This window comes from Rhynchophorus ferrugineus, unplaced genomic scaffold (assembly GCF_030347505.1).
Source record: "Rhynchophorus ferrugineus isolate W39M unplaced genomic scaffold, kcgeb_rfMv2 rfM2, whole genome shotgun sequence".
NCBI classification, from domain to species: Eukaryota; Metazoa; Arthropoda; class Insecta; order Coleoptera; family Curculionidae; genus Rhynchophorus; species Rhynchophorus ferrugineus.
The window spans coordinates 4,158,578-4,186,439 of NW_027472581.1; the positions used below are offsets into that span (position 1 = coordinate 4,158,578).

Sequence of the window (27,862 nt, forward strand, 5' to 3'; positions counted from 1 at the left end):
TGTGTTTAATATACTTTGGTTAATACTTTTTTGGTTATATTGGCTATTCTGGGTTTATTCTAACAAGCGGATTTAAAACTATATATCTCTAGTGGTATTTGTTTGATGAAGCCATACTATATTTGAGTTTCACATTAATTAACCTAAAAATGTTATAAGCTTTGTGAACTTAATGAACAAATCGAGCAATTTTTGAATCGAATGATTACATACATGTAACAATATGGGAAATTGTCGTCGTGGAAGTCTGAAAACAGCCAAGGAAAGTAGACCGTGATTTAGATTGATTGGTCACTGAGATGGCAATATTCTGACCAGTGTTAAAAAAGTGCGATAAACTTACATAATTAGTGATATTCATGAACAGTTATATCAGTTCATAAGTGCAAAAAATGACAAGAATAAAACATATTTCTCTTGAGTGGCGGAATGATACCTGCATTTTATGCCGGTAAGGATATTCTATCCGCCATATTTCTGAAGAAATAAATAATTGTAAACTTTAAAAATTATGGGCCTGACGGATACCTTGTTTTTCGTCTTAAGGAAGAATTAGGAACAGCTAACATTTATACACGTGTGGCATCACTCCATTATGGTAATATTATATTGGTTAGTGTATTTTTAATAATATATATAAATCATTTCGAGATACAAAAATTATATGTCGACCTACTTCTTGTCTTAGTTATGCTAAAATACTAATTAGGTATTATAAATTTAAAATAGATGGGTTATAAAAAATGTACATTCACTTTTCTTTATTTTCTTTCGCTATTCTTTTATTTTGTCTCACCTATTAGGAATGTGAATTAATTTCGAGTGGTCTACAAGAAATAGTGAAGCGATGTCATCAATAATATTATTGTCCTTCCTAGATATAATTTCGTATAATTCCAAATGCCATCATATTTACTGTTCTATTTAGTAAGTTCTATGCTTAGTATCGATTTTAATTGAACGTGTTTATCGTGCTTTTCTTGGTACCTTTTTGTTTATATTATTTATTATTTTATTTAAACTATTTACTATATCTAGTAGAACTTATTTGATGAAGCCTTACTATATTAGGGTTCCACATGAATTAATCTCAAAATCCACACTTCGAATTTAATAAGCAAATTGTACGTGAATTTACCATAGAGGGGCTCCAAAGATATTTCACAAACAGCTACAAAGAATGAGGAATGAATACCTTTTTTATTTGACCATTGATTCAAAAATCTCATCTTTAAACAAAAGAGCCAGAATGGATCAATGAGAAGGAAATATTTTGATTAGTTCTAAAAAGGAGTGAAGACCTAAATACTGTTTGACATTCCTGTAATAGTTACAACAGTTCACAAGTGCGCAAAATGGTAAAAGGAAACCATATTTCTCTTGAGAAATAAATCAATACAAACCTACGACAAAGCAAGAATATAAGTTGTTGTAATTGCTTCGCAAGCGAGAACTGTGCAGACTGTTAAGCAGGGTAGTGGTAAGCACTAAAAATGGAAAGCTGAATAAAGAATATTACATGAATATACCTCAGGAAAATGCGATTCCTTTTGGTGTGAATCTAATTGTCTAAACATTTGGAATCCAATAAGATAATGATTGGAAACATTGTCACAATTATGTTTGGGATCCTAGAGTAACAACAAAACTAAAACAATTATAAATAATAAATTGCCACTATAATCGGCAAATCTTTCTCATGTTGAATTAGCATTTTTTAATTATTTTTTATTTATTTATATGTATTTAATTTATTATAACAATCTATCTAGTAAATTAACACTAATAAGCTATTTGTTTTTGTCCTAATTTGCTACAATTTTAAAATTACAAAGTACTTATTCTACGATAGACACTATGTCTATATCACTGTTTTTAATGTGCACCGATGAGTTTTACTTATAACTTCACTGAACTAGATCAAATGGTTTTGCTCTCTCTGATATTCTAACTTAAGCCATCATTATCTAGGAGCTAGAGAACCTCATTATTGATATGCTAATTGAGACTGTGTACATGCGTTTGGGCATAAGCCTTGAACAAGTTATCGACAGTTTCTACGTTCTGGTCCTTATGTAGGTTGTCATTACCATGTACCATGGAGCAGCAACAATATATCGCAATACGTTGTTTTGAAATCTTTGTATAATGTTTCTATTGTTTCCAGCTACCAGCGTACAGACCTAGTGTTGAATACCACTTACACAACTTTACTATTTACTGATATCTCTCCAATATCCAGTACATTTTTTTGAACTTTAGCTTCAGTTCTTTACATTTGTGCTTAACATGTGGACATGGCTTCCACCTTTTATAGTTTAACAAAGTTTAAGTCAGGCCAAGATATTTAGCTGTATTTCCATACGGGACTATTCGGAGTTTGATTCCTTTGTTGATGAAATCAGTTCGCATTGATTTGGTTTTATTCATTTTGATCATACCATTTTTCTGTCCAGCATCGTATTTCTGCAATAGCCATTTGTTCAGTTGAAATGATATCGTTATCTCTAATGACAAGAATTGCAGAATCATCTGCAAATGTAGCAATAATATTTTCATTGCATGTACAGCAAATAAATAACTGGTGCTAATAAACTTCCCTATAGTTATAGAATACTAGTATGTTAGAACAGACATCTTCTTGTTTCACTCTAAAATATCGATCAGTTACATATGGCTCTAACATTTTTGAATATAGATCAGGTGCATTTTATTCTTATGCTTTAAACCTTCATGCCAAACTTTATCGAAATCTTGATCATCTAAGAATATTTAATTAATACAACACACAAATTTTATTTTTTTCTAGTAATTTTTCTATGACAATGGTGATACTGTGAATCTGATCAACCGTGAACTGTTGTTTATTGAATCCAAATTGATATTCCGGTATAAGATGCTTCTGTAAGAATTTGTTTTTATGTATTCTAAATGTATTTAACTAAGTGTTTGTATAAGGTTTGTTTAAGATTTGATTATAATAAATCTTAACACCTCTCATTGGACGAACTACTATTTTCCACTACCCATTATGAATAAGGAAGGCATCGTTACTTAAATAACGCCACATGTTATGTATGTCTACGAGAATTAACGTTTATCAATCTATTATTGTAGTACCAAATAAAAATGGTCTAAATGTATTATGATAATATATGTAGCTGATAGTGCAAAAATACTGAACTTTTTTGTGGAATATAGTTTTTTTGTCATCGCCATAGGCTACTACCTACTGTTGAATCTACAATGGTCAAGAATAAAAGTATTAATAGTGGGAAAATGTGAGAAAAATCTTATAAACAATCGCATGTCCACAACAAAGGGACATCATCAAGTATTATGTAGTAATAAGGCATCTTCTGCAGAAATTCGAGCAAGTTCATTGATGTCAACGCCAATATTTTATTTTATTAACAGCGACAGCTTCCGTTGCTTCTTCAAAACGTCTCGTGAATATTTTCCTTTCGAATTGATATCAGCATTTTTTTAATATCTCCGGATCGTTTTAAAGGTCACAATGAAACTAAATCTTAAAAGTAGACACTGATATCATATAGATTTTAATCTTAAAATATAGTGATATGTGAGATGATGCGCGCTCAAGTTTTGCATCGACTATGAGTTTTAGTATGTTTGACATATATCAAAATTCTAGCCTAAATAAAATAATGAATAAAAATGTCATCAAATATAGTTTATTTTAACATTGCGGCGACCGTCACGACCTTTTAGGCCACCACGCATTCGCCTTCAACAAGTTCAAAGGTTGGTACCATGCAGTTCCAGACTATAATAGAACATCACGACGACGTCTCGCTCCAGAAAATCTCATATCTCGGTCCCCAGTTCGACTGCAGATTTTAATCTTCTGTCCAACTCCAGCACGCCATTTGCAAAGGAAATGTATAGGAAAGGAAATAACTATGAATGCAATAATAAGTCGTAAAAATTACATTATTCTAAAAGCAATGTCTCAAAGTTCCATTAGACTTCTTCGTGAGTTATCTTTACAGTATGTAAAACCTGTATTACCTAACAGTGTATGATCTTATGATCTTATAGTTCTAAGCTATATATGTATACTTTCTACAAAATTTCCTCTGAAATAATTGTATTAAATTATATTAGGATTGAATAAACTACTCACTGTTTATATTTCGTATATTTGATCTGCGATTGAGCTAACAACAAGCTGATCTTCATTCGTTACCCGCTTCGTATGAGGACCGTTTTTCTTTCGGTGAATTCAAGATGATATTTTAAATTTTTCGAGATATTTTAACGACCGTGGCCATACTAATATTCAGTTCAGCTGCAATACCGAACAAAGAGCTGCAGAAATACTATGCTGGATAGAAAAATGATATGCACAAAATATTTTCAATAAAAACTGCAGCAACTTAATATTTAACTGTAGAAATGCTTACCTTTCTAACAAATTTTGTGACAAGGGGGATTATTTTGTTCCTCTTTCAAGTAACTGATTAAAGAAGTAATCTGTTCTGTCTTCCATCGGCATTTTTAATCAGAATAATAATAAGAAACGATTTAAAGTTTTTCAAAACAAGCAAAGTGTTAAAACAACCTTTTTCGGTTTAAAACTTTTAGTTGTTAAAATCAAAATTTTGAAGAAATTTCCAGATATTTGACAACTAAACGACTTTTGCAGGCTCAGTCTTTTACATGAACGTACCAGATAGCATTGTATCTCTTTTTAATTAGAATAAAATGAGAAGGAAAATATTGTATTATTGTAAAACGAATTTGCATATTGCGGTAGGTAATACATTAAACATCTTGATGACGTATGTTCAAAACTTCTTTATAAAATTATATATTGATATAACTCGTAGTAACTCGTAATTATAGGAAATTTAGATTGGATTTTCCAACAACTATTGAAATTTGATTATCATACTACTATAGATAAAGACAAAAGTACTTTCCAGTTCAATGCTCAATCAATCATAGCGTCATCTATATCTAGACTAGGACTTATTAAATTATACCTTAACGTACTCTTACCGTACTTCTTTCATGCACATTCTTCTGCCAGTTTGCCTATGGTAATCTTGCAAGATCTTCGAAATGGGACCCAAATTTCCATGGTGTTCCTCTATGGAATAGTTAAACAAGATTATGTCAAATCACCTATGCTAGGTAGCGGACCCCGAGGCCTGAGGCGCTCCTTATTTCCAATCATTGTTTCTTTATTCCTATTTTTCCTCATGTGGACTGCAAGTTTACTTATTCTACCCATTGTAATATTAAATAAAATAACTGCGTCATTTATTGAATAAACATCTAACACTAAAAAGAGAAAAATAAAATAATTTTAAGAAAAAATTTAACCGACTTCATAAAATATATAAGGAGTTCACTATTATCAAATAAACAAACTTAGATTGTTAACCAAAAGAAAAAACGTTTCAAAATAAAATATGTACAAATAATCGTTGAAATATATAAATAGAAATAAACAAGTAATTTATTTAACCTATCTACTAATGACTGCCTAAATATATTTATCTGTTTAGAATATTATTTTAACTATTACCAACGGAAGCCAAATAATCGGTACCGTACCCAAACAATACAAAATTAGCACAATTTTGTGACATATACAAAAAATTTAATTACCAACAAAACAAATCCAAATCATCTGTTTGGGTTCAGCATCTACTTCATCATAGTTATGTAACAAAACTTCGAGTTAAAAGCAACTATCTAAATGAGTTAGCACCTATGCGATTTCATTTGCAAAGTTAGTTGTTAAACATCAATGAGACACCAAGAAAACGAGAAAATTATATAGAAAAGTATTTCACGGGCGAGGGCGAACTAGAGGTAGGCGAGCAGCCCGAATGGGCAGAAGTCAAGAATGAGAAGGATAAGAAGAAGAAGAAGAAGAAGTCTGAGATGACACTTTCCCTACTAGTAAGAAAACATCAAGGAAACATTGTACAGAGTATCAAAAAAAAATAAGCAAAAATGTAAAAATCCTCTATCGTCTTGCCCAACCAAAGCAAGCAATATTGACAACTTTAATCTATTCAGAACACAGATAAAATAAGTAACCACTAACTAAGTACAGTCTAAGCTCTGTTAAATAATTACATTGTATTCCACACATATAAATTAACTAGCGACCCACCCCGGCTTCGCACGGGTGCAATGCTGATACTAAATTAAATACACTACAGAAAAAATATGAACGTTGTATATAAAAACATAGCGGCCCGCTCCGACTTTGCACGGGCATAAAATATATATGCCTATGTCACTCAATGAAAACATGATTAAAATTGATCCAGTATGGTTCATTCATTACTCCCTTGACCTGAACGCATTAAATTTGGAGTAAAACAATTCCTCTTCCCCTATACTTACTATGAAGATTTCCTGCTATCTTTGGTATATCTAAATTCATACAATTTTTATTACATTACACATTTTTAAACGCAAATTTTAAATTTGTAATATCTCCGAAAATATTTGTTTAATTTACATGCTGTAAGGAACCATATTGATCTATATTAATTGCACACTGTATTTAAGGTACTTAATTCGATAAGGATTAATGCCGTATTGCTTAAAATAGCTTCGTAAATAAGCCATTTTCTCACGTAAAAAGTAAACAATAAAAATGGTTAATGTGGGTTATCCCTAAAAGATAAACATATACCATCGCGGACTTTTTTGTAGACCTTTTTATGGTGTACAATACTGTAGTACATTAATTTGATCTAACTCGTAGGGTTAGGCAGCGTTTTTGCTAATTGCTAAATAAACCTAAAAAAATAGGTTAATTTACGACATCACGTTAGAAACCTCTAAAATTAGCAATGTTGCCTTAGTATATTGTGCATGTATTATACATATAAACCTTCCTCTTGAATCACTCTATCTATTGAAAAAAACCGCATCAAAATCCGTTGCGTAGTTTTAAAGATTTTAGCGCACATAGGGATATAGGGACAGAATAGGCGACTTTGTTTTATACTGTGTAGTGATAAGCGGTACAGTGTCGTTATTAAATAATTAATGTTAATAAGTCAGGACAATATTAAAAGCAAATTAGAGGCTCACGGATATTAAGTCGCAACCGTTACGCGTATAGTAAAAATGACAAATTTAAATGGCGAAAAACTGATCAAGTCCTTTCCGATATATTTAAGGTTGATTTAATTCGAAACGAAAAGAACTAAGATAACGACTGAAACATCTAGAGACTGTAAAACAGCGTGGGTATACTAAAAATGATGAGAAATGAGACTCAACTAAGTAAGTTAATGGTAAATAGATTTTTTTAAAATGCCAGCTAGAACATACCTTAAGAGTGTCATATACGAGGGTGGTTCAAATATAATCGAGACAAATACTCTTACATGCTTATTAACTATTTAAAAAAAAATACAGTTTTTCTAGGTATTTCCCCTCATCAGTTACGCATTTGTTCATCTTTTCGGAAGTTTTCTGATGCCGATATCGAAGAGTTCATTAAGAAAGTCGGACAGCCATGTGCCCACGAACTCCTTTACATCATCGTCGGTGTTGAATCTTCGACCTCCGAGGGCTTATTTCCGATCCGAATATGTGGTAGTCGTAGTGTTCCAGTACCTCCCACCCTAATTCCGATACTGTATCGAGCGTGAAACACGCGAAAAGAATCGCACATCGTATTGGAATGCTCTTCCGTTTTGAGCGATAAGTAAGTTTCACGTGTATTTTCAGAAGGTTATAGTAGTATGTACACCGTACACAGAACCTTACCCGCGGACCTGGAGATTTTGGAAGCTTGCTTTTGGAAGTGTAATAGTGTACCCATGTCTCGTCTCTACTAAAGATTCGCGTTCAAAAACCGCCCTCCTCTGTCACGAATCGCGTCAGCAAAAACAGCGACAAACTTTCAACCGCGTAAACTTTTGCTCAAAGTTCAATAGTTTAGGAACCCATCGCGCTGTTATGTTTCGAACAATCATGCTACGGCCCTCCAAAATGAGTTTGCGAGTGTTGTCTGGCGTAATACTGGTTCGAGGTCGACGATCGTGCGGTTCATTTTCGGCGGTTTCGCGACCATCCTTGAATGTTTTGGCCCATTTAAACACGACAAAAACGTGAGAACACAAATGCAGAAGAGTTTCCGTCTTTTCCTGAGAGATCCTGATTGTCGCTTCAGTGATATCATCCAGAAAATGGAAAACATGCAATCCCTAGGAAACTAGAATATGTAAAATATAAAACAAAAAAATTAATATTAAAGGTGGAGATAATGGGGATCATCTACAAATATGACTTGTTTAATAAATAAATTATATAAAAATTAAGATATATCTGTAAAAAACTACACAGATGTACTACTAAAATCATAATAAATACAAAAATATAAAGATATCGGGTAATAATTGTGAATAGGAAATTAAGTATCAATAAATATTAAAGGAGATTGGAATGGGAGATAGAGTAAGAAAAGAACGAAATAAACTATATTTATATAAAAGATAAGGAATAAAAAGAAAAAGTAGAAAAAAATAGAAGAAACTATCTACCATAAAATAAAAGACCAAAAAACAAAGGAATAATAACAAGTTAGTTGAAAATCCCCCGGCCAACCACAGTAAAACACATTTTTAGTTTTTTTTTATTCAACATAATTCCCTTCAAGGGTGATGCATTGATTATAGCGACCCTCCAACTTTTCGATACCATATTTTTAGTACGTTTTGTATTTTGCTTCAAAATAGGCCCCAGTGTCGGCGATCAACTCTTTATTCGATGAAAATTTCTTCCCAGTGAGCGTTCTTTTGAGATCTGATAACAGGAAATAGTCGCTGAGTGACAGATCTGGAGAATACGGTGGATGAGGAAGCAATTCGAAGTCCAATTCATGGATTTTTGCTATCGTTCTCATTGACTTGTGACACGGTACATTGTCTTGGTGAAGCAGCACTTACTTTTTCTTCGAATGAGGCTTCGTTTTTGGGCAATTTTGTCCTTCAAACGTTCCAATAACGCCATGTAATAGTCGCTCCTGATTGTCCTTCCTTTTTCAAGGTAGCCAGTGAAAATTATTCCATGCGCATCCCAAAATACAGACGCCATAACTCTGCCAGCCTTCTGTTGCGTTTTACCACGCTTTGGAGCGGGTTCATCGTGTGCAGTCCACTCGGATACTGTCGATTGGGCTTCGGAGTGACATGATGCAGCCATGTATCATACATTGTCACAAATCGATGCAAAAACTCGGGTTTATTATGCTTGATAATCTTCAAACATTGCTCCGAATTCGTCAACCCACCCACTTTGCGCAGAACTTTCTCATACCCAAATATTCGTGAATAATATAATATACAAAATCAGTTGATACCTTTAGAGTATCTGTTATTTAATTCAATTTCAATTTACAGTCATTTGAAATTATTTTGTAGATTTTTTTAATGTTCTCGACGGTAACAACCCCTTTTGGGCGTTCAGTGCGTTCACCGTATTCGGTACTCAGTTCACAACGTCTAAACTTAGTATACCAATCCTTGATGGTTGGTTTTTCTAAGGCTTTCTAACAAACGTTGCTTCACTCAAAATGCTATAATTCACAAACTAATGACCCGACAGCTATCCAATTTATACACGCATCTTTGAGGGCTAGGGCTAACTAAAAATATATGGATTTAATTGTAGTAGCGCCACCTATGTGTCAAGCCAGGGGCTTTTCAATTGACCTGTTACTTAACTTTAAAATAAATATAAATATAGTAAATAATAGGTACTATTAATAGTAAGGATTGTAACAAAAAAGCTGAGGAAATGAAATGTAGAAAATAAGTCAATACACTTTTAAATACGCAGTATTTTTTATTCGTATCGTATAACAAACATGATTTTAATATAACAGTATTTACAAATTGATGAATAAATTTTTTATACAAAATAGCTATATACATACAATATAGCAACGATATTATATCCCTACTCCTAAAAAATAGTTTCCGCATATAATTAGCAGTTAGAATTCCTTTAAAAATAGTTACAGTCTATTCGTCTATGTAAGATAAGCAAGTTGTAGTATTTCCTTGTTGTCTTGAATACAATTGTGAATATATTTGCATGGTTAAAGAACAATAGTATCTGAGCTAACTTCGCAGATATATATATTCGAAAAGGAATTATTGAGCTGAAGTGGCGGAATATTGTCATAATGGACTTTAATAAGAGTCAGTCTCATTGGGATTATATGTTTAATGAGTTGGGAGGTAAGCCATATTTTGATAACACATATAAGTGTTAATTAAATATTTTTATATAATATATGAAATACATAATATTTTAAGCTGATAAATTGTTGGTAATACCTTTGAATTATATCAACATTATATTTCTCTAATATAACAGTTCAATTGAAAAATCCACGCCCTACTATAGTAAAACATATTTTTTTGGCTTCAAGGGTGATACACTGATTGTAGCGACCCTCCAACTTTTTGATACCTTTTTTGTAGTACGATTTGTCCTTTGCTTCAAAATAGGCCTTAGTTTCGGCGATCACCTCTTGGTTCGACGTCAATTTCTTCCCAGCGAGCATTGTTTTGAGATCTGAGAACAGGAAATAGTCGTTTGGGGCCAGATCTGGAGAATACGGTGGATGAGGAAGCTATTCGAAACCCAAATCATGGATTTTTGCCATCTCTTTCACTTGTGACACAGTGCATTGTCTTGGTGAAGCAGCATTTTCTTTTTCTTGTAATAGTTGCTGTTGATGGTCCTTTGGAAGTTGATGGAAGTATATGCTTGTTGCCAAATAATAAGAAAAAATTCAAAATTTCTGCTCTAATTTTAAATGCCATTTTTGTAAAATATTTTTTTCTCTCGAAAATAAGTCTAGTTATACTTATTTTCGACAACCATTTCTTTATTTTACTTAAATTTTGATATTCGGCCAACGAAAAATTGTTAATGTGAATCTGAGCTGGGGGATTACGATAAGCTAAAGAGCAATAATCGTCGCATAATTTATTCAATTAGCCATTGTTTTCAGTGACTTATCATATCGTGATGATAAGGCAATTTTTTATTGAATCTGAAGTAATTTTTTTATAATTTACCTTGATTGGCCTAATAATGCTGTAGGAATGTTCGTCGGGTCGGTCGGTCGGTCGAAACGTGTGGCTGCCGCTGCGGTTATCTATCAGAACACTCACTACTATCTTTGGAAGGAATTTGCACGGGAACTAAAAACACTGATTGAATCAAAGTTGTTTATTTCAACTTGCGATTGATACATGTGGTCGATGGGAGAATGGACAGGATATTAGGTTAAGGTGAAGGAAGTACGGTAGCGCTGTGGAAGTGGTACTGTTACAGGGGGACGGTGATAATAAAAGAGAGCGAGACGTCGTCGTGATGGCCTTTTATACTCCAGAACTGCATGGTACCAATCCACCGGCGTTGCCAACCTTTGTAGTTGTTGATGGTGAATTGGTGGTGGCCTAAAGGGTCGTGGCGGTCGCCACATAACTCCCCTCCTAGTGGAACAGCCGTGGAACGTACCTATATGTGGTGCAAGTTCTTGAATGCACCCGCAATCATGCAAACAAACGCCCGGGGACTGCTGATGAGATGGGGATCCCAACCTGAGCGAGGAGTTTTACGGGATCAGCTGCCATCGGAGCTGTAGCAGGACGTCGTTCGTCTTGAGGCGTTTAGCTTTGTTTGAGGGTACCTGTAAATGTGTTACGTGTCCCGTTTCGTGTTGCAAGGGTGCTCATGTGTTGCTGGTATACATGATGGGCTTCTGTGGTTTTCGTCCATCAGGCTAGTCTCGTGGGATGTCGTCGACCACGTGTTGTTGATGAGTTCTGTTCCTCGTGCTATCCTTCCATGCACGTGTCAAGCACCTGTCGAGTGGCTTATGTTGAGTTGATTTACCTGTTAGGCACTTTGATCACGTCGGGGTCACCAATTGTAGGAATGTTCGTCGGGTCGGTCGGTCGGTCGAAATGTGTGGCTGCCGCGGCGATTATTTGTCAGAACACTCACTACTATCTTTGGAAGGAATTTGCACGGGAACTAAAAACACTGATTGAATCAAAGTTGTTTATTTCAACTTGCGATTGATACATGTGGTCGATGGGAGAATGGACAGGATATTAGGTTAAGGTGAAGGAAGTACGGTAGCGCTGTGGAAGTGGTACTGTTACAGGGGGACGGTGATAATAAAAGAGAGCGAGACGTCGTCGTGATGGCCTTTTATACTCCAGAACTGCATGGTACCAATCCACCGGCGTTGCCAACCTTTGTAGTTGTTGATGGTGAATTGGTGGTGGCCTAAAGGGTCGTGGCGGTCGCCACAATGCTATGTAATGCTCGCTATTGATAGTTCATTTCGATTTAGATTTGTTTCCTCATTATTATTTAAATATTTGTACAAAAATTATATAGCAAAATTAAAAGGTCAGGACAGAAGGATATTCGTTTTCTTAGAGACTTTTGTTATTGATTTATTTATTTTTCTTTCATTAGATGTTATAATTAGCAAGTCGATAAATATCATTAATAGTTTGGCCAGGTTCAAGCAACTTATGAGCGATAATTTCTTTTGAAAGATACTACAATTATTAGATTCATTTGTATATCGTTTGTGATATGTCTGTTTTCATGTGCCCGTTCTCATTTGTTTCAAAAATTGTTTAATATTATTTCGTTTACACAATCATTGTCTTTATGCTCATGAAATACTGATATGAATTAATTTTTTTCCCAAAAAAAGTCTATAGTACTCAAATAAATCTCTTGAGCTTTTGTCGCTTATTAATATTTGGAATGTGAAGAATATTTTAAGTGTTAAATAGAGTTTGGAAAATTTTCTAAGCTATAATTACCAGTTTATGCAAAAATTACAGCTTATTCTTTTTAGTGTTCTTCTGATTTTTCTTGTTCTATCATTTGTTTAATTTTATAAACTTAAATTTACTTTGAATCTTTATATTTTTCAAAATAGTTGGAATTTCCATTAATCTTATTAAGGGAAAGTTATTAACGGTTTTAACGTTGAAAATATGTAAATAAAATATTCATTTTAAGTAAAGTTCAGAAAATTTTGTTCTTTGGTTTCCTCATATTATTTGTCATATTACTTAATCATTCTCTATCGAAACCTAATGAATGTCATAGAATCTGAAACGAATTTGTAAATATACAACGTTCTACCTTACGAAAAAGTTAGCCCGATTATTTTATGGACAGGAAACCAAAATTCATGGATTTTGAAAAATCTATCCAGATTTTAGGAAAACTGGGTATTTGGAGAGATTTCACTTTCATTGCAAGTTCCTTCTTGTGGATACATTACACGGCTACACTTAACATCATTTACCTAATTGAGAGTCCTTTTAATTACAAGAAAACATAAAATCAGAAATTGAATATATAATTAATCATATATTTCAATCTAAAAAGAAAGTGAAATCATGTTATAGATGAAATTGAAATTGGGATATTAGTATATGATTTAGATTTAGTGTAACATTTGTTTCTCACCTCATAGAGAAAGGTATTGTTTGCTCTATCTGGATGTCGTTGAGCTTTTTAATAGCAGGTCATCAGTTTTGTTGTCAATACTTTGGAACTTTCTTTACTAATACTCCAGATTGATGATTCTGCTATACAGAATATATTGTGATGAACGTTTGATGCGTCAAAATATACATCACTAAATATAGCGCTAAATATATCATCATCAAACATCAGTTCGTTAGAGCAGATTGTAGAATAATATGGCATATCAAGTAAATAGTCTTAATTGCGCATAACTGCATACACTACTATATCGAAAAGTAATGGTGAGACGGAAGTAACAGAAGAAAGAACCAAATGTCGCAAAAGAAATGTGGTCACATTATTGCAGTGATTAGAACTGTAGCAAAGAACCACTTTGTTTTGGTAATTGTGAAATGATAGGCACTTAAAAACCGAAAAATCGTCAATGAAATACTACAAATACTGAAATACTGAAATACTTCTTGTTACACTTTTTCTCTTCTTCATTTTCACGATAGTTATTTGCTCGCTGATCCGTTAACCGATATCCGTGAAATGATCTTTTACGAAGTGTATTACTACGGATTGAACCAGCATGCTCGTTTTTCAGATACGAAGACTATTTTTTGTATAAATGAAACGCGCGCTATGAAAGTTAAGTTTGAATTGATTTTATTGCATATTGCATTAAAATAATTTTATTGCATTAAATAGTCTTAATTGCGCATAACTGCATACACTACTATATCGAAAAGTAATGGTGAGACAGAAGTAACAGAAGAAAGAACCAAATGTCGCAAAAGAAATGTGGTCACATTATTGCAGTGATTAGAACTGTAGCAAAGAACCACTTTGTTTTGGTAATTGTGAAATGATAGGCACTTAAAAACCGAAAAATCGTCAATGAAATACTACAAAGGTGTATAAAAGGAAGTCATTTCTGCTTCGAATACTAACGGGTAATGCAAAAATGTATTTATTTTCATTAATGACGGGCAGACATTATAGGCACAAGTGACATAAGTACATAAGTCCTATTATATTACAACATAACAATTTTTAGTTATAAATTTTCTATTCTAATATAATTTATTGATAACAAATTAGATCTTGAAATGAAATATGACGAATAATAAGTAATGAAGCTATCGAGTTTTTAATTTTACATTTATTACCTTTTTTTAAATTTCAGATCCCAGAACGGCATCTTTATTTCTCATGAATAATCCAATACTACTTATATGTATTATAGGAGCATATTTATATTTCGTTCTTCATTGGGGACCAAAATACATGAAATCCAGACAGCCGTATGAACTTAAATATGTTATTATTTCATACAATACGATCCAGATCCTCATAAACTTGTATCTATTTGGTCGGGTAAAATCTAAGTTAACTTAAGCTAAACCTCACTCTTAATTTGATTAATTATTTTAGTTACTTTACCTGTGGTTGGATTATAATTGGATTTGTCAGCCCTTTGATGATTCCACATCACAACCGACAATGACGGTAAAGTTATATATTTTTATTAACCGTACAAAGTCAATTGAAATAATTTTTAAGATGATTCAAACTTGCTACATGTACTTCCTCAACAAAATAATGGATTTAGTGGACACAGTGTTTTTTGTCTTACGAAAGAAACAAAGTCAGGTTTCCTTTCTACACGTTTGGCATCACTGTATAATGGTATCGTTTACCTGGTTAGTATATCACATTTTAAATATAACCGTTTTGAATCTTGAATATTTTTTTTGGATCGATACTGTGCGGGGTCAAGAAATATTGATGATAGAGCTACGTATCCAGTTTTAGATGCTGATGAGGTATTTTTTTTTATATTTATTTGTTAAAACCAAAGTACAAATAAATACAAATAAAATAATTTCCTTTGGATCACCTAATCTAGTGATCAAAAATGATCAGAGAAAGTCTAGTATCATTCAATAGTAGTAGCTCAATTCTGGAGTCTACTTTGTTGGAAGACCGCCATTTTTTGTGCCATGTATTGATTTAAGTGATTATAATTAAGGGTTTCGTTTGTATTAAAATAATATTTAATCAGCAGTTTCATCTGTACGTCGCTCCAACAAGCTGCCAGTTTTATTACTTAAATTTAAATTAGTTTTTAGCTGAAACAAAAGTTTTATGTTAAGCACTATATCTTTCATAACTCCAATATAGTGTCATTGCTTAACAATATTTTCTCGTAATTTAACTCATGACCTTGCAACTAAACTTGTGATATTTTTAGTTATATTTACTCATATTTTAATGTGTTAGTTATGTGTTAGTTATATTCTGTTTAAACATTACGGCTGTGAGCATTTCGAAATTTTGAGAAAATATAGTAATAAAATTAACCAAACTTAAACAGTAACAGTCAATCAAACGCTGTCTTGGTTTCGCTGATCTCTTTTCGGTAATTATCAAGGATGCACCAAAAGGAAAATTGTTGAAATTGTTGATAAAAAATGGAAATGGGCTAGTCCGGCTGTCAAATAAATACTCTGTCTATTGCTAAATATTGCACAAAACAAGATCTACAATCACTTATAAAAGAGATAAAGATACATTGAAGTACAAACGTTCAGGACAAATCAAATAGATTCTAGGGTTAAAATAATCTATGTAAAATAATTTAGTGGTTCTTAGAAATAAGACATAGTATATTATTAGTAAAATAAAATCACAGTTTTTATGTATATATGGAAGAAAGAGCACTAGGGCTCACATATATACAGAAATAGCTAATATAGGAAATATGAAGTAAGCAGCACTTTCTTTTTCTTCAAATGCGGCCGTTTTCGGCGATCTAGTACTTCAAAAAGTCCAATCACCCTCTGTAATAGTCGCTGTTGATGATCCTTCCTTTTTCAAGATAGTCAATGAAAATTATTCCATGCGCATCCTGTGCATGTTGCATGTTGCGTTTTCCCATACTTCGGACCGGGTTTATCGTATGCAGTTCACCCGAATGACTGTCGATTGGACTTGAGAGTGAAACCATGTAGGCATGTTTCATCCATTGTCACATATCGATGCAAAAACTCGGATTTCGTACGCTTGGTCATCTTCAAACGCTGCTCGGAATCATCAACTCGTCGTTATTTTTGGTCAAATGTGAGCTCGCACGGCACCCACTTTGCACAGAGCTTTCTCACACCCAAATATTCGTGAATGATATGATGTACGCGTTCAGTTGATGTCTTTAGAGTGTCTGCTATTTCATTCAATTTTAATTTACGGTCATTCAAAATCATTTTGTGGATTTTTTAAATGTTTTCGTCGGTAACAACCTCATTTGGGCGTCCACTAAGTCACGACGTCTAAACTTAGCATACCAATCCTTGATGGTTGATTTTCTTAGGGCAGTGTCCGAAAACTCGGCATCAAGCCAGGTTTTAGCTTTAACTGTATATTTTCTCTTCAAAAAGCATTGTTTTATCAATATACGAAATTTGTTTTCATCCATTTTTTTACAATAACAAAAGTTGCTTCACTCAAAATGCTATAATTCACAAACAAATGATCCGACAGCTATCAAATTTATACACCCATCTTTTTGGTTTGGGGCAAACTAAGAAACATATGGATTTAATTCTAGTTGCGCCATCTATATGACATGCAGGGGAGTTTTCAATTGACCTGCTAGTTTAAACAACTTACTAATTAATCACCTATCTCAGCACCGTATCACAGTCCTTCATCAGCTTCGTATGTGTGATTTTCGGCTTACCGCTGTTATTTTTGAGCTTGTCAAAACTCTTCAGCGGGCTGTGTCGATTTTGTCGGACTATGCGTCGATTGTTAACTTTTTGGTCATAATGGAAATTTTTGCTACCAATCAAGCTCTTTCACAAACGTTAAAATACTGGAAGTTTCTTCATTTGCATTTTGAGTGTTACCGTCTAAACATTTCTCGAGTAAATTATTTCTCGTTAAATCTTCATTTTCCTATCTTTCCCTTCTTTCTTTAATTTTCTTGTTACACTTTTTCTTCTTCTTCATTTTCACGACAGTTATTTGCTCTCTGATCCGTTAACCGATATCCGTGAAATGATCTTTTACGAAGTGTAGTACTACGGATTGAACCAGCATGCTCGTTTTTCAGATACGAAGACTTTTTTTGTATAAATGAAACGCGCGCTATGAAAGTTAAGTTTGAATTGATTTTAAAATATAAATAACCTTGCTGAGTCACTAATACTTCTAAATATTTATATCCAAAATCTTTACGGTTAAAAGAAACAAGGAATCCTTGCAATACCGCCCTGTACTACTCCACACGCTCCACCCATCAGGCCATAGGACGCCTGCTAAAACGCTGATAACTATTAAATGGTTTTACTTTAAAATTTTCACAGTATATTCTTGAATAGTTGTGTTGTCGATTTATGAAATTAAAAAAAATAAAATTTTTGAAGCCTCTACACCTTAACTAGTAATTCGACCAATGATGTCAATAGTTCAAATCAAAACTCCTGTAAACCCGGCTGTTATCACTCAAGTGGATGTGGAGTTCTACCGTCATTTTTACTGTTGTCGTTTTATGTTGTCTGACCTCAATTATTTTTAATGTTTGTCGGTCTTTCTCGGTCGATGATGTTCATGCCGTCATTACAGTGAACATTGCCGCTCTCGAAATATTAAATTCAAAGCTACTTCTGAGAACTGGTGTCTCCGAACCGAACAATAAAGTCTCATATTTCATTCAAGAATTTAGGAACAGGCCAAGGCATTAAAATAAAAATTATAAATACATAATATAAAAATAGAATATTAATTAATTCTAAATCTATTGATATCTATTCATAAATAAATCCATTCATTATATATTCATTAATGTAATTCATAATAACCACATATCACTACATAGTATAAAACAAAGTCGCCTTTTCTGTCCCTATATCCCTATGTGCGCTTAAATCTTTAAAACTACGCAACGGATTTTGATGCGGTTTTTTTCAATAGATAGAGTGATTCAAGAGGAAGGTTTATGTGTATAATACATGCATAATATACTAAGGCAACATTGCTAATTTTAGAGGTTTCTAACGTGATGTCGTAAATTAACCTATTTTTTTAGGCTTATTTAGCAATTAGCAAAAACGCTGCCTAACCCTACGAGTTAGATCAAATTAATGTACTACAGTATTGTACACCATAAAAAAGTCTACAAAAAAGTCAGCGATGGTATATGTTTATCTTTTAGGGATAACCCAGATTAACCATTTTTATTGTTTACTTTTTACGTGAGAAAATGGCTTATTTACGAAGCTATTTTAAGCAATACGGCATTAATCCTTATCGAATTAAGTACCTTAAATAGAGTGTGCAATTAATATAGATCAATATGGTTCCTTACAGCATGTAAATTAAACAAATATTTTCGGAGATATTACAAATTTAAAATTTGCGTTTAAAAATGTTTAATGTAATAAAAATTGTATGAATTTAGATAGTCTAAAGATAGCAGGAAATCTTCATAGTAAGTATAGGGGAAGAGGAATTGTTTTACTCCAAATTTAATGCGTGCAGGCCAAGGGCAGTAATGAATGAACCAAAAATACTGGTTCGATTTTAATCATGTTTTCATTGAGTGACATAGGCATATATATTTTATGCCCGTGCAAAGTCGGAGCGGGCCGCTATGTTTTTATATACAACGTTCATATTTTTTCTGTAGTGTATTTAATTTAGTATCAGCATTGCACCCGTGTGAAGCCGGGGTGGGTCGCTAGTATAGTATATTGTTGAAATTACAATATAATTCAGTCAATGTAAATAACATTATTTTGTGTTTCAGGATTGGAATTAAATACCTGCCTAATGGTCATGGTACCTTTTATGGCTTGATAAATTCATTTGTTCATGTCTTGTTGTACCTGTACTACTTGTTAGCCGCATTTGGACCTAAGATTCAGAAGTACTTATGGTGGAAAAAATATCTGACCACTGTGCAACTGGTAATATAATACATAGTCTATTCAAAGTTATTTTGCATATATGCCATCTAATTTTGTTACGTCAAAACGTCGCATTGTTGCCACATCGACTCTAAGTTTTAGTTCAGTTTGGCTTCGACACACATCAAAATTATGATTTAAATTAAATAATGACACAAAAATGTTATCAAAGATATATAGTTTATTTCAACATTATTGGTAGTTCACGTTTTTTTTATGTAGTATCTTTCTAGAGTGCTAATCCACCTAATTAACAATTATATATCAAAGTAATTACGTTCATTAGAGAGCATATTAAGCTCTTTACGTTTAGTTTTTGTTCCCTTCGATGGTGTGTTTCCTTGTCAGGTCATCTTGATATCATACATACACAAAACTTTCTATAGACTATATAGGATAGATTATTATTATTGAGGTATGTTAATGTGTGGTTTGGTTGGCCATATCTGGACGAAAACACAGCTCAAAGAATCAAAGAGTTTTTAAAAGGCCCAGCAGTTGATGAACTCATACATTTACATTCAATAGAAAGATCAAATAGCTGTCAAAATTGTGATCAACCAAATGGACTAAATATTATGTTTCAACATCGAGGTTTCATTGTTTTTCCACTCAAAATAATGTTTTTCTGTAACGTTGTGAGTGTTTACGATGATATCAATCTGTAAAAGTCATTGGTTTATTCCGAAAAGGTAACCTCATCAGCACCAAAGTAGAGTATTCATGGCGGCGAAGTCTCTTTGTACATATAGTATAATCAGCAAGGCGTAGTGTATTGTAGTGTTGCAAAAAAAAGACCAGCACCAGCGGTAACAGCGGTCACAATTTTGCACGACAACCCTCGGCCACACGTTTCAAGGATACGCAGCCAACATACCCAACATACATATCACCTTCCGATGATTCTTTCGTGATGTCATAGAGTGATAGCTTCAACTTCAATAATCTGTTTTTATCAACCGAATCTCCTTCACGGGAACATTTTTGTGAGATATGGAAATAGTTACCATACACTTGTATACCTTTTTACAGACTACATTACATTTACAGACTTGCATTGTCTTGATGAAACAGCACTGAATGAAATAATAACGCTATACAATATTCACTATTAATAGTTTAACCTTCCTCAATATAAACAAGTCACAAAAGAAGGTTAAAAAATAGTACACATCCCAAATACGGAGGATTTAACCTTAGAAACTGTTAAATTAAAACTTATCAAGTCATTGTTTTGTTTCAACCGTATTTGTTCCCATAAAAAAGCTAAAAACAATAGATAAATTGGAATTTTTGTCTATTGTTTTATCATGTCTCGTCTGGTATTTATCCATTGTTTCGAAAAAAATATAAATGTTTCATTAAAACCTCTATAACTTTTAAAATAAATGACAGATTGCCATGAAATATTTTATGTTTTTTACGTTTTAAAAGTTAGTACTCCAAAATTATGTTTGGGATGGTTGCGAGTGATATGGCACATAAAACAAGGATCATCAAATATCGTAAAAACCCTTTTATATAAAAAAAATTATTACACACAAATAGTATTCAATTTAGCTCCTCTTGGCTATTTATTACAATATAATCATCATCAATATAATGTTCTGGATTCTCACAGGAAAGAAGGAATCTCTAAAATATATTACGGGAAAAAGTGTATATTAAATATAGTGTATATAAAAGTGTATATAAACAAAACTTATTGAACAATCCAATATAGTTATGAAATATTAACGGTTTTCTTTTTTTAGATTCAATTTGGAATAGTAATAGTACATGAGCTCCTGACGCTTGCACCTAATTGTAACTATCCTGCTTGGACCACATTATTCATAACGCCCAATGGCGTGGTGTTTACTATTTTGTTTCTTAATTTTTATAAGCAAAAGTACAAGACGAAAACAGAAAAATCCACGTGATAAGAGTTTTAGGTTTTATTAAAACTTATTGTTTGTAACATTTCTTTTTTAATATAAGTTTTACTTTATATTGCATTGTTTTGTATCCGTTGCGACGCATATTTAATTATTTTATTTAGGTTAGTCGTGTACATTTAAGTTTACGTTAATTGTAAAATTCTTTCGGTTGTATAGTTAACGGGCCTAATTTATTAGACCTTTAACTGATGTTCCTAATGTTTATGACATGGGAAAAGGATTATGGCTTGATACAAAATATAACATTGCATTCCATTCCACCTCTACATAGGTAGGTTGCCGCTAATTTTGTCAATGAAATAATTATTTGACGTTAACAAAAAATATAAATACAAAATTAACCTAAAAATGACCATATCCTTTGTTTTATAACAATCTACAAAATTATAGTGTTATAACACTATAATTTATGTTAGCATCAGCAACAGCAACACACTTATATATTAGCACAACTTCAGCAACAGCATCTTCGGGAACATAAAAAAGAACATTTTTAGAAAACTTAAAGAATTGAAATAGATTTTCTATGAAAATCTCAACACACACCATCAAATATTCAACGTGTTCATCTGACATAGCTGCGATTAACTTATTTGTTTTTGCTACACTCAAATTGCCACTTCGACACAGCTGATTTCGCTAAACATATTTTGACAATCGGATTATAATTTTATGGAGACTTACTTTCGATATAATACAATAAATTTGCATAAATAATAAACATTTTGTGTTTTTATTACTCTTTCCCAGTGCTTTTGTGATAGAATTCATGGTTTTTACTATTATGCTTTATTCACCAAAGCCATTATTTAAGAGAAGTGTTATTTCTTAATAGAACAACTCATGTACTAAATGCAGTAAAACATTCCTGTGTTTAGGATTACAAATTACACTCCGTGCGCATTAAATACATGAATTTTTAATATTTATACACAGAATTAACAATGGAATTTAAATATCGAATAAATGTCTGATTGGGTTATATGAAATGACTTAAAGCTTGACACGTCTTGAAGTCGTGTGGTCATGGCTACCGTTTCGTATAATAAAACCCTTCATCAGTTTTATTTGAATTTGAATTATTTAATCAGCAGCAAAGGAGGTAAGTGTATTATTTATTATTTATGTATTGCATGTCTCTATAATGACATTAAACTAGATACTAATATAGAAGAACTTTTTGGCCCTTACTTAGCATCTAATAAAATAAAAGTTAGCAGCACTTTTCTGTGTTAATACCAGTCTTCGTCCTAGTTCGGTATTGTCCAAGAGTTGTAGAACTTCGATGTTAACATAGAATTGGCGTATTTCCTCATGCCTTGTTGCGAATCTCTTAATTTCCTCTATATCATTAGGAATCGTAATGTCCTGGTGTAAGTAGTTGTTCCTATGGTGCTGTTCTTTTATTCTCATATATTTGCAATGTATTATGTTTTTTTTTTAAATATTCTATTATACTCTCATAATAATCATGGTCATAATTTTGAATAGCATAAAATGCATCAATGTTTTAATTACTTTGAAACAAAGCACCAAATCATGGAAACATTACTTTTAGTTTTAATTTGACTAAATGGTCAAATGGTTAATAATTCGTTTCTTATTGACATTTACCTCCCTAGTCATCATTTTCTACTTGTCAATCAATCGCTGCCAACTGCTGATGATCGAATTTAACTGTTCTGGCCTCTAAGAGTCTCCCACTTTCAAAAAAGTCGTTCATTCTTTATGTACAAGCCATTGTAATTTACGTCTCTAGAGTTATATTTTCGGAAACAACTTTGAGAGTGTAATTGTAATCATGATTGCAGCATTTCTCATTTTTCAAAGGTATCATATAAGAAAAGCAGTGTAACATAACGTAATGTTTGCACTTGTTCTAATCAGGTGATTCATCAGTAGAGCTGCCAATACTTTGCTCTTTGAATTATTCATTTTCAAACCATAATACTTTTGGTGAGAGTGGTAGAGGGCCATCATCACTTTTCCATTCTGCTCTCCCAAGTCTTCCTGAAGGTAGTCGTAGTGGGAATGAAGAAAATAAACTTTTAAACTCATTACCCAACCTATACTGACATTTTTCAGTATTATTTTAACGACTTATTTATAGTTAGAGTCTTTATAATTGCTCTCATATGCCGTCTAATGTGTGGTCTGGCGAAAACGCCTTCCTTCACCTTTGTTTCTAAGACTCCTGGATACTTTGAAACAATGTATTTGAAGATTATATATTTATACATTATACATATATACGATATTCATTTTAGGGAAGTGATTTTACAAATGCATGCTTCCTATAGAGGAAAAAAGGAAAAAGGAACTTTATATGGAGGTATCATTGTTTCGTGGACGATGTCCTTCTCGCCAAGTTTAAGCTCCCTCATTGTTCTCTTTATAGCTCCCCATTTATAAACCACAAACATATTTTTTGAATATTATGAGCGATATAGTAACGTAATAAGCGATATAAGTTTCAAATATCTCTTTATCTATATAGGACTTTATTCAAAACCTTCACTGCATTAAATGTGTCCAAAATGTTATAAATGTAGTCTGAGCTACTTCACTACATAGTATAAAACAAAGTCGCCTTTTCTGTCCCTATATCCCTATGTGCGCTTAAATCTTTAAAACTACGCAACGGATTTTGATGCGGTTTTTTTCAATAGATAGAGTGATTCAAGGGGAAGGTTTATATGTATAATACATGCATAATATACTAAGGCAACATTGCTAATTTTAGAGGTTTCTAACGTGATGTCGTAAATTAACCTATTTTATTAGGCTTATTTAGCAATTAGCAAAAACGCTGCCTAACCCTACGAGTTAGATCAAATTAATGTACTACAGTATTGTACACCATAAAAAGGTCTACAAAAAAGTCCAGGATGGTATATGTTTATCTTTTAGGGATAACACATTAACCATTTTTATTGTTTACTTTTTACGTGAGAAAATGGCTTATTTACGAAGCTATTTTAAGCAATACGGCATTAATCGTTATCGAATTAAGTACCTTAAATACAGTGTGCAATTAATATAGATCAATATGGTTCCTTACAGCATATAAATTAAACAAAAATTTTCGGAGATATTACAAATTTAAAATTTGCGTTTAAAAATGTGTAATGTAATAAAAATTGTATGAATTTAGATATTCCAAAGATAGCAGGAAATCTTCATAGTAAGTATAGGGGAAGAGGAATTGTTTTACTCCAAATTTAATGCGTGCAGGTCAAGGGAAGTAATGAATGAACCAAAAATACTGGATCGATTTTAATCATGTTTTCATTGAGTGACATAGGCATATATATTTTATGCCCGTGCAAAGTCGGAGCGGGCCGCTATGTTTTTATATACAACGTTCATATTTTTCCTGTAGTGTATTTAATTTAGTATCAGCATTGCACCCGTGCGAAGCCGGGGCGGGTCGCTAGTGTTTTACAAAATAAAATATACGTATGCATATATATACGAGGGTGGTTCAAATATGACTGTCAAATATACTGTCACTTTTTGTACTATTTATTGTATGTTTATTTACTATTAAAAAAATTTACAAGAATGGACAGTTTTTCTGAGTACATCCATTCACTAGTTACGCATTTTGTCCATCTTTACGGAAGATTTTTGATGTCGGTATCGAAGAATTCCTCGGGCAACTCGGACAGCCATGTGCGCAAGAACTCCTCTACCTCGTCGTCGATGTTGAATATTTGACTTCCGAGGGCTTCTTCAGGGGACCAGCATGTAGTAATCGCTGGGTCCTTAATCCGGTCTGAAGGGTGGGGGTGTTCCAGTACCTCTCACCCTAATTCCGATATTGTATCGAGCATGAGACGCGCGGTATGAGGGCGCGCGTTATCTCGGAGAAGAATCGCACTCCGTGCTGAAATGCTCCTCCGTTTCGAGCGATAAGCGGATTTCACGGGTGTTTTCAGAAGGTTAGAGCAGTATGCAGCATTAATGGTACGTTTGGTGCGCAGTAAATCGACGTAGAGCACACCCCGACGGTCCCAGAACACCGTACATAGAACATTACTTGCGGACCTGGTTTTCGCTTTGACATTGGCTGGCGCCCCTTCCTCATTCTTCCTCCATCCTTGAGACGACATCTTGCTTTCGGGAATGTAATAATGTACCCAAGTCTCGTCTGTAGTGAAGATTCGCATTAAAAGACCGCCCCCCTTCGCCTCGTATTGCGTCAGATCAACAGTTTAGGAACCCATCGCGCCATTATTTTGCGATATTATAGATTTTCGTGGACAATATACTCTACATTATCAATATTTATGCCGAATTCAGCTAAAATATCTCGAACATTCATCCTACGGTCCTCCAAAATGAGTTGTTCTACGCGGCGAATGTTGTCTGGTGATAACTGCTAATAATAATAATAATAATAATAATATATATATATATATATATATATTATTGCCAGTTACTTCTTTATACACGGTATAAGACTCGGTAGTATTAACATTTATTGTAAGGTCTAGTTAACAAGGTTCATGATATCGTTGTTGATATAGTTTAGAAATTATATGAGAGGGTCTTCAGGAAGATCTCAGCCATTATGATTTTCTGACTCCGGTCGGTTCAGTAAAGTCTGCTGCAATCAGTGAACTGCGGAAATTTGCAGATTTATTCTTCTGAAGACAAATCTCTTGGCGATAATATTTCACAAATTGACAACTTAATTAGTTGCAATGAACGACTGAAAGTTATTTAAGGTGTCCTTAAAGACTACTTAATGCATAGCGTCCATCCAAGAGTGTGACAACGATTATAATGAAAGCAGCACATAAAGGACGATAGTGCAGAGATCCTTGGAAGATTTTATCATAGTACTTTTATCTTTAAATGATCATGTCTGGCCATTCAACGTTCTTGTGTAAGAATTTAAATGGCCACAATAAAATCACTTTGGTTAAGCGATGAAATTATCATTATCATAACAAATGTCCACAAACGTAGGTTTAAATATGCAATGATTTGACACATACATCATCTTGTTCTACTGATAGTAAGAGAAAGGTTTATGATGTTAAACTGCAATAGTTATTGGACGAAGATGAAATCCAAACTCAAAAAATTGGCGGAATCAACAAGAAATTGGTTAAATTTGGCTCATGAAACGATTAGCAACCGCTTACGAGCAATGGGGAAATACAAGAGATGGGAAGGTATCAAATCAATTGGATAACAGGCATATGGAAAATCGAAAAATCATCTGTGAAATGCTACTTCAAATGTATGATCGGAAGTCACTTCTGCATCGAATAGTGACGGGTGGGGAAAAGTGGGTTTATTTTGCAAATCCTAAACTCAAAAAATCATGGCTATCACCTGGAGAAGCAGGCCGATCGACTCCAAGGTCAAATTGTTTTGGTTGTAAAACAATGCCCTGTGTTTGGTAGAACCAGAGTGGCGTGATGTATTAGAACTATTGCAACCTGGTAAAACAGTTAATAGTGATGGACAACAACAAATGGTCAATTTCATCCATGAATGATATAAAACATTAAGCAAAACAAGTCAACGAGGCGTCAAAAGTCCTTAGGTGGGACGTATTATCACACCCGCCATACTCTCCAGACCTTGTCCCGCCCTATTATCAACTTTTCAGATCAATGGGATGCGCGCTTACAGAGCAGCAATGACTCGAAGTAATGTTTTGCTAAAGAACAAACAGTTGTTTTGGTATGGTATCCTTAAATTACTTGAATTATAAGCAAGATGTATAGAATCAAATTGCTAATATTTATAAATATATTTTTTTAATATATAACATAATTATTTCTTGAAAATAATGTAGTTCCTTTCCGAAAAAACGGTAATGACTTTTCGGTATAGCTGGTTTAGACCAGATATTAGACTTGGTCAAATCAATCAAAGTCAATTATCAAATTTATTAGGCTACTTTTATTCCCACGGAATTCTCTTCAGACATGGAATGTAAATTAGAAATTGAAAATAAATAAAAATACATTATTAACCAAATAACATTATTTTATATATAATTAGAAGGTTAAATCGTAAATTTAGGAAGAAACCGTATGACTTTACTTGTTTCAGATCCAAGAACCCATGACTTGTTATTTGTAAAAAGTCCCCTACCCATATTAGGTATTTTAACATTGTATCTCTTATTTGTACTAAAATGGGGACCTGAATATATGAAAAATAAAAAACCATACGAAATGAAAAACGTCCTAATGATCTATAATTTGACACAAGTTCTATGCAATTTCTATATATTCAAAGAGGTAAATTCTTGTATTTTCTTTATATTGTTCTCTCATTCTCTGACCTTTTCACAGACTATTGTTATCTGGAAGGAATATAGCTGGATATGTCAGCCTATAGATACATCGAATTCCGAGAGCTCTTTAACAGTAAGTAATTAAAGTT

At 33.1% G+C, this 27,862-nt stretch overlaps 1 protein-coding gene across 1 annotated transcript in view; it reads left to right on the forward strand.

The window, feature by feature from the left end:
* The first annotated feature begins 10,047 nt into the window (after nucleotides 1-10,047).
* Nucleotides 10,048-27,862, forward strand: part of LOC143189883 (uncharacterized) — a 28,688-nt gene continuing 10,873 nt past the window's right edge. The window contains exons 1-9 of the mRNA XM_076393873.1: nucleotides 10,048-10,250; nucleotides 14,726-14,916; nucleotides 14,974-15,048; nucleotides 15,103-15,242; nucleotides 19,349-19,508; nucleotides 21,263-21,429; nucleotides 22,465-22,550; nucleotides 27,527-27,717; nucleotides 27,772-27,846. Of these exons, the coding sequence (XP_076249988.1) occupies nucleotides 10,196-10,250; nucleotides 14,726-14,916; nucleotides 14,974-15,048; nucleotides 15,103-15,242; nucleotides 19,349-19,508; nucleotides 21,263-21,429; nucleotides 22,465-22,550; nucleotides 27,527-27,717; nucleotides 27,772-27,846 (1,140 nt within the window). The 5' untranslated portion in view covers nucleotides 10,048-10,195. The remainder of the gene's footprint in view (nucleotides 10,251-14,725; nucleotides 14,917-14,973; nucleotides 15,049-15,102; nucleotides 15,243-19,348; nucleotides 19,509-21,262; nucleotides 21,430-22,464; nucleotides 22,551-27,526; nucleotides 27,718-27,771; nucleotides 27,847-27,862) is intronic.